The 13,994-nt window shown below is 40.1% G+C and overlaps 1 protein-coding gene across 1 annotated transcript; it reads left to right on the forward strand.

Annotated features, from left to right (window-relative positions):
* Positions 1-6,943: 6,943 nt before the first annotated feature.
* Positions 6,944-7,891, forward strand: LOC142441963 (olfactory receptor 7E178-like). The gene has a single exon (XM_075543495.1). It carries the CDS (start codon positions 6,953-6,955, stop codon positions 7,889-7,891), a length of 939 nt encoding a protein of 312 aa, XP_075399610.1. The 5' UTR covers positions 6,944-6,952.
* The last annotated feature ends 6,103 nt before the right edge of the window (positions 7,892-13,994 follow it).

A 13,994-nucleotide genomic window follows, 5' to 3' on the forward strand; every position in this document is an offset into this window, starting at 1 on the left:
AACCTTTTCAAAACAAGTTGAGACAGCATTCTGAGACAACATGTTGACATCCTCACATCTTTGTAAATTTTATTTTTTTAAGCATGCAAGTGCTCACCTGTAGTATGGCCATGATCTCAGCAGTCAGATCCAGTAGAGAGAGTGAATATATTTCTAAACAAGGTTTATATACACTCGGGGGCATGCAAGACCCATAATTACAGGTAATCCCATGCGTAACAGGAAGGGATTGTACAATAGGCATACTCATGACAGGGTGGGGATGAGCTAGGGGTATACAGAAATAGAAAAGGGAGCCTCTAGAGGCATACATGGCACAGGAAGACATACAGGATGAGCAGACTCTAAACTCAAGATGGCAGCCTAACCTTGGTCATCCCTGTGATGGCTTGACCTTAGTTGTCTTTTGGCTGTCCTTCAGGGGAACAATCCATTACCCTTATGGAAGTGAGTGGGCTTTACTTAAGGTGGGACAGACTGTAGGGTCTGATTACTCTAGATGGTTGATAACCTTCAGGCAGATAACCTTTAAGCAGTTGACCTCCAAATGTATAGTCATTGACCCTGTGTTAAGCAAACAGCATACATAATGTCACCCCTGGTTCAAAAGTTCTAGCCTCCCCTAAAATACATGAATGATTCAGCAAGTTTTGGAATATAAATTCACATACTGTACTTTTTGTTGTTGAATATCTGTATTGTTATATTAAGATGGGTACAATGTGGACATTAGAAATGGGGAATATAAGCAAATGTCCTCTTTAGAATAAACACAGGGACTCACGTTCTCCTCTTCCTGTTTCATTAATATTAAGGAGAATTCGGTGATTGGAGTAACGTGCACCTATTTGCCTAATTGTATGCTCTGGACATTGAGCTGAAAGACCATATGTCAGTTTAGAACACACCTGTAACATCTGACCCCTACAGTTTTCCACTCTCAGTCTAGTGAACACCATACTTGGGTCTCTCATCTAGACTCATTGCTACCTGTACCTCTCACCTAGACTTGTTGCTAACTGTGACTGACTCCGGAGGTCCATGTTTGAGTTCCTCCTATTCCCAGTCAAGGAAGAAGCATTCTCAGCCATTATTACCCATCAGGCAGTAGAGAGGTGGTACACCTGCACTTTTTCATACGCAGAAATAAGTTAGCACATTCCAGTGAGCGCTGTGAGGGACTATGGAAAGGGGAGGGATGAGCATTGTCTTCCCCTTATCCAGACAAGCAGCCCACCTGGATGGGCATATAAGACACTCAGAAGCGCTATTCCAACTCAGCAGACTGTGAAGTTTCTGCTCCTGGTTCTGGGAGAGGCTGACGAACTTTCATTTGGAATTTTAGTTCTTAATACATTGGTTCTAGTTTCCACACAAACTTTCCCACCATTGAAGGACATGGGCTCTCCCAACTTTTCCCTGAACTTCAGAATGTGTTTGTATATAATACTGATAATAACAATAATGAAAATGATGTGCGTAATCACAAGTCAAGAAAATTTATTGAATTCAGTCCAGGGTTAAGGTCCAAGTAGAGCTTTTTATGTAACTTGTGTACATTTCTCTTTTTTTTTACACCATCACAAGCAGAAAACAGTAAGGCCATTGCTTGCCAATTTATAGGAGGGAATAACCCTTTTATGTACGTTGCTCCAAGTCCTGGTCTAGAATATTTTTCACCTGGTCTTGAATCTCAACAATCTGACAGCTGCCACAAGACAGCTCCCATGCTCACTTTGCCATTTCACTTCTCTACAGGAACAGGCATCTCTCTCCTGCTCTTTGGTGCTGGCAGGGTAGAGCCTGCTGGACTAGGGTGGACAGCAGTAGGTTGACTCTAGAAAGGGTGGTTGAACTCACACATGGGAATCAGAGAAAGATTTCACAGATGAAAATTTAGACAGATCTGTCTCAGGCCACTGTTCCTGCACTTTATCTTGCTCCCACATTTTTGTTCTTTGGCTCATCTCAGTCTCAAATGGAGAACCTAAAGGTGAGTTCTGGGTTCAATTCTTTGTCAGGAAATTTCAATATGGGTAAATATGTAGCTTAGATGTGTTTTTGTTCATTTGAAATGTGAAGAAAGAAAGATAGTTCATGGATTTATTAGAGTTATAATTTAGTTGTGATTCTAAGTTCCTAGTTTCTTCTCGTATTAACACGCACAGGAGAGAGCAATCTGTATTGATGTAAGGATTGAGTAGATGATAGGTATTGTTCTGTGAATAATGATATGATAGATGCATATCAAACACTTCCATGGAGATTATACTCATCCACAGCAAACTTACAACACAGGGTAGAACTGTTCCCTTGTGTTCCTGAGACTATAACTCTTTCCTGGACTAGAATGTTTCATATTTCTCCCTCAGAATGGCTAGTGGTTTTGAACTGATGACCTTGAAGTTAACAGCCTTATGGAAAACCACTATGCTACCAGTACTCCCTAATGAATACATATAGTAAGGAAAAGTTATTATTTGGTATTATTTTTAACATTAGTTTAAGTTAGCCTCTTTGCTATGCTAGCATCTGTTGACATTTGATCATTTCAAAAGTACGTATGATAAGTGACAAAAGGTATTGAAGGAAGCCCTCCAGTTGCATTGCAGACATTAGGAAAAAGTGCTTCTTCTTGGGTAACATGCTCCCGTGGTGTGCAGTCAGGTTGTAGGAATGGCTTTGAAGCATAGAATACTTGGAAAGCCATGGAATGTCACCTTCAAAATTAGGGTGTAATAAGGCACTGCCATTAGTCTTGCAATGTTCTCTTCATGTCCTTCTGACCTTTTGAATCAAAACGACTGTCATGTTGTCAACTACCTTATACAGAAGCCCATGTAGCTAGACACTGAGGGAGACCTTCAGTGAACTAAAGACAGACAGAATTATCCCAGAGTCACATAGGCGAACACGGAGGTGAGTCCCTCCCCAGTCACGTCTTGGGATGACTGCATCCCTGGCAACACCTCCAATGGAGCCTTATGGAATCCCTTACTATAAAATCCTACTACTCCATGGTTATATTTATGAAAGTACTTCATTTGCTGATATTAGATACACTCTCTGCTTCTTTGATGAAGAAATGAGTAGGAATAACACATTCAGATGCCTGCCACATCCTTGTGTGGTACAAATGTTGTATGCTTGACTAGTAACCCAAAGTTTGGGGTTTGTCCCTAATCAGCTGTGTGGTTGAAGAAAGGCCTAGTGATCTGTTTGCACAAGGAACCCCATGAGCACAGTTCGACCTTATAACACATTGGTGGGCAGAGCGCAGAACTGAGATGAAGGCAATGATATACTGTGTTAGCTTTTAAATGTACAAATTAGAAATGAGGAGTTCCCGTGTGATTTCCCTTGAGCCTGGGAAGGACCATGTCCCTTTCTGGACACTCACTTGCATCCTCCCTCATCTGGAAAATAACAAGTCCTCAGAGACTGAGATCACATAGAACACTAAAGCGTGAGTTGAATTTTCAGAATCAGAGGAGTATAAATTATAAGGCCACCTGGCCAATCCTCTAATGTGCATGAAGCCTTCCAGCAGACTACATGTGTGTGCTTCTTCTCCCAGCGTCATCATCTGCAACAGGAAACCCATGTCTGAATCTGTCTTCCAGTCAGTCTGTAAGAAGAAGCCTCAGGTCCATTACACACCAGACAGAAAGGAACTTTGAATGGACACTGGTTGACCAGACCCCGCAGTGAAGTGCAGCAATCCAGTGAGTTCCGAAGGTGACAGCAGCTCCAGAAGCATCAATTGTCATCAGTAAGACCAACAGAGCAATCAACACTGTAAGGAAGAAAAGGATACAATGGAGTCTTTTATCTAAGAAGACTCTGAAATTGAAGTTCTTGGCATTGGTAAGGAGTTTAGGATTCATCCGGGGTTCTGTACTCAGGCTCCATTGCTTGCAGCGTCCATAGCCATTGCCTGCACCCGAGAGCAAAGCTAGTTCCTCGGTATTATCCCTTCAAGGTTCTAGGGCAGTACATTCATCGAATGCCCTCGGCAGCTAAGGGGAGTGCTGACGTTCAAGTCAAACCAGACGCCCTGTGAATTAAAGGTCTGGGGAACCGCATCCAGCAATCCCGCTATAGAGAAAAATTTTACTCTGCTGCCTATGGGGTCTGCATGTGGCAGAGTACACTGGACTCTATGGAAAAGTGGGGTTTTTATATTTTTGTTTTTTGGCGATCAGTTCCTTAAAAGGATAGTTCTTTTAAAATGTCCCTAATAGATCTGAGGTCTAAGTCTTTTACTACTAACTTCAAGGTGTTAGGTGCAGTACAACCAGTAGCTCTAGTGGAGAAAAATGAGGCTGTTTGTTCCAGCAAATGTTTATCATCTTGTAAACTCGATATACGGGTTTATGAGTTAGGGCCAACTGGATAGTACTGGGCTTGGTATCTTAAGAAAAAAATATGGAACAGAATAAAATAAATAGAAGTAGGTTTCCAGTGGACTTAAATTTCATGAAAGGTGACTCTTCATATTGCAGTGTAGAAATAGACTTTGTTGAGTTTTCATGGTGAGGTACCTTTAAAAAGCAGATCACTGCACATCACACTTAAAGTGCACCTTGATAGGGTTGTAGCAGCCGACCTTTTGCTTAGTGAATGCTTAACCTTAAACCATCTCTTAAGTGCTACTAAGAGATGATGATGTTGAGGAAGATGAGAATGATGCTGACAGTAGTAGTTGCCACAACGTCAGTAACATGTATGCTGGTTTTCTTAGTGCCAGACTTTGCAACCAGTATCGTGTAGCTTTAAAATCGTGTCTTTAAAAAAGCTTTCACAATTCAGATGTAAAGTTTATTTTTATTTAAAGATAAGGAATATATTTAACCGCATTTTGAGCACAAGAAGGGATCAATTCAGATGTGAATGTTGGCAGTGAGACTCCATTCACAGGGTACCTAGCCAGTATTCTAACCTGTCACCTCCCCTGCTAACACACCTGCGGTGTATCTGTGTTAACTTGGGTGCGATGCTTGAGTGAAAGTGAATGAGCTCCATTTATTTCTTCCCTAGAGATGACAGAATTTTCTTGGCCCAGCAGAAGGTCCCAATACAAAATATCTGTGTCTTGTATACACTTTACTTTGTTTTAATTCCCTGTGACCAAGTATAGACACATGCCTTCTATGTCCACAGTGCTTTCATCCCTTTTAGAATGTCAATAAGAAGAGAGAGATGACTCAGTTATTTCTCTCCAAGTTTTTTTCATCTGGAGTTTGGAAGGGAAAGTAAACGGCAAGTTAAGTGGGCAGATGATGAAATATGTGGATTATGGCTTGGACTACTTGCTGCAAGGTGAGCAGTTTAACACCAAAACATACTCTGCTAGAGAAAGAAGAGGTTTTCTACTCAGAGATTTAAAGAGTCAGAAACCCACAAGAACAATTCTATACTGTCTTACAGAGTAACTCTAAGTCAGAATTGTCTCAATGGCAGTGAGTTGTGGTCCTGTGAATTGAATCTCACTGCCAGGCCAAAAACTGAGATAACAGAACTATGTTTGTCTAACTCGGTTTCCTTTATTTACTTAGGCTATCTTGCACCATTCATCTGCTCTGTCTAGAGGGTAGCTGTGAGTAAGAATCATCATGATGGCAGAGACTACCTGTGCCAAAGTTTTGTGTTTTCTTTGTTATATACTACTTCTTCCTTTATTATTTATTAAATGTAGTATATTCAGAAAAATGTTCAGAAATTCAAGAGATTTTCATAAAATGAACACAGAAGAGGGAAAAGAGAAAGTGTAGGCATTCCTTCTTAATGTAATAAGAGAGTTATCAGCTAACTTTCTGCCATGTATTTTAAAATAAGATGATTGACCAAATTTTCATGGCATTGCTAAGAAAGTATTGAAATTTTTTGGTGTAAAAACAAATACTAAGATGAATAAATTTGATGGAGAAGTCATAACAAACTACTTATTAAATGCCAGACTGTCAGAGAATCAAAGATAGGGGACCATATGAGCCTTCGTTCCCTCTATCAAAATAGATTGAAGGCTTTCCACTTCATACCAACTTTGTTTCAAGGTGAACAACTGCATTCACTTCTCCTCTTGAGATCTGCTGAGTTCACCTGGAATTCACATGGAATGAGGCTGCGGTTTATAGGAATCTTTACAGGGCAAAAATTGTGGACCAAAGAGCTTTGATTGATATGGTAATAATTTATTGGACTAGTAAATTTACATTGAACACTCATTATTAGCTACTCCTCAAGTGACTATCCTTCATTTATACTTTTAAGTTATACAGATATTCTCACTTGTGGAAGTGGAAAAAGAACAAGGTTTACATAAGAATAGCCCTTATAATTATAATAAAAATCATGCCTGAGTGATATTAGTCTATTGTTTTCTGGAAGTATCTTTATCATATTTCATATCAGGGCAAAGGTAACCTCATCTCAAGAATTCCAGAGCATGTGTACATCATTTCATTTATTTATTTTTGAGTTAATAAAGCACTGGAGTCACTTCTGTAAATGATCGTTTGGAATCTCCAGTGAGACTTTGTCTCTGAACTCTCTTTGTTGGGAAATGTTTAATTACTGCGTTAACTTCTACACTTGTTATGATCTGTTCAACACTTTTATTTCTTTGTGAGTTATTTTTTTCATACTTTCTGTTTTAGTGTCTGTTTAAATGTGTATGTTCTTCTAAAGTCCTTCAGTAGAATGACTCTACATTAGTGTGCACAGACAGGGGTACAGAAACCAGTGAACAAAGAGTTCTTGGATTAGTGGATGTTCTATAACTGAGAAGTGTTGTTGATGGTGATTTTTGGATATTTAAATGGGAACATTTTCCACGTGAATTTCCAGAACTCAAAAAACACCCATTGGCCTTTTATTAATTTCCTCTCCCCACCCCCCCACCCCCCACTTAGGAACCTTCCTTTTTCTTCTCAACAGGTGTCTATGCTACATGGAAGCAGAGAATTTTACACGTGTCTCTATGTTCATTCTCCTGGGCCTGTCAGATGATCCAGAACTGCAGCCTCCTCTCTTCACAATCTTCTTATTCATGTATGTGGTCAGTGTGCTTGGGAACCTCTTCATTATCCTGGCAGTAAGCTTTGACAGCCGCCTCCACAGCCCCATGTATTTCTTCCTTGCCAACCTGTCCTTGGCGGACATTGGTTTCACTTCCACCACAGTTCCAAAGATGCTTCATGATATTCACACACATCTCAAATTCATTTCTTATACTGGCTGCCTGATTCAGTTGTCTTTTTTCTACCTTTTTGCATGTATGGACAGTCTGCTCCTCAGTGCAATGGCCTATGACAGGTTTGTAGCCATTTGTCATCCCCTCCATTACTCAGTCATCATGAACCCCCAGTTCTGCGGTCTGCTTGTTCTGGTAGCTGTTTTCAGTAGCCTTTTGCCGTGCCTGTTGCATTTGTTGGTGGTCTCACTCCTTTCCTTCTGCACTGAGGTGGAAATCGCAGGGTTCTTCTGTGACCCTCCACAACTCATCAACATTGCCTGTTCTGACACTCACACCAGTATCATATTGACATATTGCATTGGGGCCATCTTTGGTGGAGTTCCAGTCTCATGGATCCTTTGGTCATATACACGAATCGTTGCCTCCATTCTGAGAGTCCCATCAGCAGGTGGGAAGTACAAAGCCTTCTCCACTTGTAGCTCTCACCTCTCAGTTGTCTGTTTATTTTATGGGACTGCCATTGGTGTGTACACTGGTTCAGTTGTCTCACCTTCCCACAAGAGTGGTGTAGTAGGCTCAGTGTTTTATACCATTATCACCCCCATGCTGAACCCCTTTATTTACAGCCTCCGGAACAGGGATATCAAGAGAGCTGTGAATAGATTCTTCAGCAAAACACCTTATTTTAAATAAATATGCCATCTCCTCTCGTCTGTAGATTGGAGTAAGCAGCAAGCCAAGCATGTGAATGGAGAAAACATACTCCTTTGATTATCAAACTTTTGTACTTCTTATATTTTTTATTTCCTCTGGTTTTACTCTTCATAATAACTTTTTGTGATTTGTGACTTAGTAGTTTATTCTATTCGAGATGAAATTTGAATGCTTAGCCGATTGAACCCACTGACAACTCCAGTAGGATTGCAGCCTTCAGTGTGGACTGCAACTCAATGTAAGGAAATCCAAATCTTCAAAGCTTGACCATTAATTATCATCATGATAAATGGAGAAAAGATTTAACTTGTCTAGTCTTTAATTTTGCTTGTGTCCACGTTCAAGGCTCATGGACAATATGGACAAGAGATGCAAGGACACATTGCATGGGAAAGTCAAGATGTGACTTTGAGAACAAAGGGGTGCCCAACCCGATTCACGGTATTTACAATCACCTCATATCTATGTAAAAGTTGGATATTGAAAAAAGAGGAACACTGAAACATAATCAATGAATTTAAATTATAGTAGTGAAGAATATTGAAAGTACCATGGACTGATAAACAAACAAGTCCATCGTGGAGGACTATCATCAGAAAGCTCCTTAGAGGCATGGACGGCAAGACTTTTTCTGATGTATTTTGGAGATGCCATCAGCAGTAACCAGTCCTTGGAGAAAGATTTTATGCTCAGTAAATAAGAGGGGCAGTGAGAAAGAGGAAGACCTTTGACAAGATGGATGGATAGTGTACTTGCAACAAAGACTTCAAGAGAGGAACCATTGTGAGCATGGTCTACTTTTCCATTTTTTCACTCTCTGTTACATAGAGTCACTATGTGTCAGAGCAGACAAGAAGGCATCAAACAATAAAAACAGGAATTCTGTGGGAGAAAGAGGAAGCTGTCTACTGCAGCAGATTTTTAAAGTCTCAGAAATCCTTTACAGTGTTGCTACAGACTCAGTAGAAGGTGTTGTTGTTGTTCTTTTTCTATTCTAGGGTTTGGCAATATTGTGAAATTCATATTATACCACAATTTCTGATACTGAGTCTTATAACATCCATGGAGCATTCTGCTTTTGTCATCTATGAAACATCATGCTAATGCAATTCAGAACTGAATCTCTACTTTATAAATGTAGTCTCTTGGTGTTGCTGTTTTTGTATGCGTTTCAGTCTTTTAAGAATGAGTATAGACAAGTGAGCGCTCAACTTGCAGCAACTGTAGAGAACTAGTATAGTAATTTTCATATGAAGCGATGATTATTAAAGTGACAAATGTGGTTTACTGATTGTTCATGAACACTAATTGACTTCTTGATTAACACTAACTGACATATCTTAACAAAGCAAATAAATGCAGTTTTCCATGTATCTGCATTAAGAAGACATTGTGGGATAAAAGTATTTCTAGTCTTTGGTCAAGAGTGAACAAAGGAAAATAAAGCTAGTGGTAAGCTAGTGGTATCGTAATTTCAGACATTGTATGACTCTAATTGTGCCTCATTACATTATGTCATCAAAGTTTAATGAAGAAATTGAAATTTTTCTCTTCTTGTTTTGACTCTAGAACACTGAAGAGCCCATTTTCTCAACAAAGAGGAGGTCTTCTTTCTCTAGTAATAGCCTTGTTAGAAATTAACTCTGTAACCTGGCTTTCCTGACTTCCCTCCCGATGAATCTCTCTTGGGAGTCCTTCTGCCTTTCAACACATGGGTATCCAACTTTCTTATACAGATGCTACACACAGTTCCTGATTTAAAAATGAAGTGTATGAACATCTGTTGAATCACTAGTTTAAATTACTCTGTATCACCACCATGGTGAAACCTCACCGAACTTCCTTGATGAGGAACTTTGAAACTCCATGTGACCTTCAAGCTAGATGAGTAACAGAACACCTTACAATTTCATCTTTAGACAGTGAAAAACCTGTGGTCAAAGGGCAAGGACAATATATCATTGGTCCATATAGTAAAACTATGCCTTAGTTAGGGCATTGTTTTTGTACATTGCACTTTGTTTAATTTGGAATAACGATGCACTATCCCTTAAAGAAAAAAAAATCTTTACATTAAAGCATCCATTATCAGATGGCTCCATAGACTTCTGATGCAGATCTCAGTTCAAACTTTGATTTAAGATACATGTTGGAACTGTGTGTTTTGTACACTTAAATAAACAGATACATTTTCAGTTATTATGAATATCTCATGATAGCTTTTTTAAAGCTAACAATCTGTGTAAATTAAGAATCGTGGAATAAAGAATGGGTTTTCGTAAGTTATGCAAAACACGCCACTAGCAACATCAGTTGTAGATGAGTCACTCGGAAGTCCTGGTGACACCATATATGTTTAGAGTAGAACTGTGCTCTTGATATCTAAAATGGCTAATGTTTCAGAAGTAGCATATGATGACATTTTTCAAGATAACATTAGGTGAACTTGAAGTTCCAGCCTTTCAATTAGAAGCCAAATGAATGGACTGGTTGTGTCACTCAGGCATACTATAAATGCTCTTACTTTTTGTTTTGTTTTGTTTTCTGCTCTTACTTTCTATCATGAATGCCGCAATAGGAATGGGAAGGAGCACTGGTTACCACTCGCTCATTATTCTCTTTGGTTTTCAATTGCTTGGATGTGGCCTGATTCTATTCTCAGAAGGTTTATGTTTTTAAGGGCAGTTTAGTTGGTTCCAGTGCATCGACAGCCTGTGTAAAACAGAAGAAAACACTACACCATCCTTTACATGACACCATTACAGTCACTGTCACATTTCAGGCCCATGGTTGCAGCAACAATGGGCTCAAATATAAGGAGATTGTGATAAAGCCGCAGAAGCAGCTCTGCTTTGTTCTGTGGTACATAGGAATGTTATGAGTTTGATCAAACTCAAAACCTCCTACAAGGTCAACAAGTTATTTCATAGACCCCACCCAGACTGATCCCATGCATAATAGTTAAAAACACTCCTTAGTCCTGAGCTATGCTCACAGTGGTTTCCATGACTGAGCCCATAGTTATAGCCACTGTGTGAGGGGAGGTCAGATGCTCACAGGCATCCTCCCTGAGGGCGATCAGTTGCCAGACTGCAGCAGACCCTACTCCCTGCTGTTAAAGACAATGGATGCCTGCAGTCATCTATTTGGTTATTGTAGGTGGGGTTTATACCCCACTGATAACGGTTCCAATGGAGATCCAGAGAACAGGTCAAGCAAGGTTAAGCTGCCATCCTAAACCTAGGATCCGCCCTTCTTCTCACATATATATCCCCAATCCCTCCTCTTCCTATTGTGTGTATGTCCCTAGACCATCCCCTCTCATTACTGTATTACTTATAACACAGCCCCTTCCAGTGGCGTATGTCCTCACCTGTATTTAGGGGGCTTGTACGACCCCAGAGAAGATAAAAAGCCTGGGCTAGCATTAAATCTCTCTCTCTCTACCGCCACGTGGACCATCAGTTGGGGCTGAGGTGAGCATGTACCATGAATTGTGTCTGACTCCATTTATTTCAATACTTCACTTCTATCTCTCATGCTCTCTATAACTTTACTATGAGCTTTACTTATTATCGCTGTACAATTGTACCTACCGCACCCGTAATGATGTGTTAGGGGCTGGCTTCTCCTGACACCACTGTGTCAATCTATCTCCCTGAGAGCCTTCGTCGTTTTCACTGCCCCTCCACTTTACCAAGCATGATGTCCTTCTTCAGGGGCTGGTTGCTTCTAACAACATGCACAAAATATGTAAGACTAATTCTTGTCATATTCATATTTACGGATCACTCTGGCCATGCTTCTTCTGAGACTGATTGATTTTTTCCTTTTAGCATATGAGGACACTCTCAATATTCTTCAGGACCACAGTATAAATGTGTCAATTGTACATGAACTACAGGCAAGGAGGTGGGATTGGTGTTATCATTCAATGATCCAGTCTAGCTCTACTACATCATGAGTCTTTCAGATGGTTGTAAGTTAGGGTTTGTCTACTGTTACAATGGTAAACATTATGGTAACACTACCAAAAATATCACCCATGTTGGATTAGTTTCATAAGCTTCCCAGTGAAGACTGATTAAATAAAGGATAGAAGATACATAGACAGCCTGTCCATGATTTGGACATGTTGTTAGCAGTGACCAGTCCCTGAAAAAGGACATGATAATTGGTGAAGTAGGGTGGGCAAAAGAGAGGAAGGCCCTTAATGGGAAGGACTGACACAGTGGCTGCAGCAATGGGCTCAAATAGAGGAATGATTGTGAGGAGGTGCAGGACAGGAGGTGTTTTATTCTATTGTGGATGCTGTGGCTCTGGGTTAGAATCTTCAATGGTACCTAAGACCAAGAACAGATAGAAGGAAGAAGTGGACCACATCTGGAAAATTGTCCACTGAAAATCTTATGGATAGCACTGGAACATTGTCTGAAATACAGCCAGATGAGGAGCCTCTCAGGTTAGAAGGTCTAGAAATATCAATAGTGAAGAACGACCTCCTCAAAGTCCGGTTGTGCATAAAATAAAGGTCTCAGAATCTCCATTGGTATGATCTGAAATTGAGAAGAAAGAGCTGCAAAGAGACATCAGGCTGAAAGAGATACATGTGTTTGTGCCCGTTCCAAAGAAATGACTCAACGTAAGTAGGAGATCATTGAACAATGTTATCATTACATCCAAGATAACTTTTCTTAACAACATTCAAAATAGTTATACTAATACAGCATGAGGGAACTCCCTGAAATTCCAGCCAGACTTACAAGAACACATGAAATGAGGGATATCATTGCAGATATTGGAAACATGTTCGTTAAAAGCCAGGATTACAATAAAGATACTAATGCCTCTTATTAGGATGCGAAGGCTTCAGCTTGTAGATCATAATTAACTATGGATAGCATTGTGAAGGATGGGAATTTCAGAATGCTTCATGTGCTCATCAGAATCTGTAAGTACACCATGAGGTAATCTTTTTGGGAAAAAAGCAAGGGGCTATTGAGTATTTTAAAATCAGAAAAAGTGTGCTTTGGGTTTGCATTTCCACCTATTTTTAACTGGAAAACTGCACATAATTGATACAACCAAGAATGCAGCTTCGTGATAGGAGGCTCATAAACAGCCTGGGTAATGCAGTTGACCGACCTTACATACTAGTAGTGAAGAGGATGTGAACCCCTTGATGATGCAGATCCAAGAGTACAGCCTTCTGTTTGATTACGTGTCCATGAAAAGAAAGCAAGAGCCTCACAACTGTACCGACAAACATCGTAATGAGTGGAGAAATGATTGAAGTAGTCAAGGAATTTTATTTTTTCTTAGAAGTAGCAGTCAAGGAGTCAAATGAGGTATGAGTTGGGCAAGTCAATTTTAGAAGATCTCTATAGGGTTATAGTGCTCTATAACTAAGGTGCGTTTGACCCAAGCAATGGTGTGCCAATGCCTTCATATTCAGGTTTAAACTGGACAGTGGATAATGAAGGGGGCCAAAGGATTGGTGTATTTGAATTTTGGTATTGCTGAAGGTTATTGAATGTTTCAAGAACTCCCAGAAGAATGGACAAATCTGTCTTTGAGAAGTACAGCTGGAATTTTGCTTGCAAGCTTGGATGGCTTATATGGATGTGCTTGGGTCATAAATGACCTACACTCGCAGGGGTCCTCAAATATTTTAAACAGGGGGCCAGTTCACTGTCCCTCAGACCCGTTGGAGGGCTGGACTATAGTTTAAAAAAACAATGAACAAATTCGTATGCACACTGCACATATCTTATATTGAAGTCAAAAACCAAACCGGGCAAAAACACCTGGCGGGCAGGATAAATGTCATCGGTGGGCTGCATGTGGCCCATGGGCCATAGTCTGAGGATGCCTGAAGGGACCACCACAAGAACAGATAGAACTCTAAATAATGTTAAAGCTGAACAATGGAAGAAGTTATCCTTGGGAAAGGCATCTTAATTCAGAAATGGCAAAAAAACATCTTCATGATATAGAAGATTTTACTCTTATTAATGTTAGGAGCCATTAATTTGGTTCTTACACACAGGGACACTTTGTGTTACAGAAGAGAACATAGGCC

This window comes from Tenrec ecaudatus, chromosome 1 (genome assembly GCF_050624435.1).
Source record: "Tenrec ecaudatus isolate mTenEca1 chromosome 1, mTenEca1.hap1, whole genome shotgun sequence".
NCBI classification, from domain to species: domain Eukaryota; kingdom Metazoa; phylum Chordata; class Mammalia; order Afrosoricida; family Tenrecidae; genus Tenrec; species Tenrec ecaudatus.

Coding starts and splice junctions, on each gene's coding strand:
- LOC142441963 (XM_075543495.1), top strand. CDS start 6,953: ATGGAAGCAGAGAATTTTACACGTGTCTCTATGTTCATTCTCCTGGGC.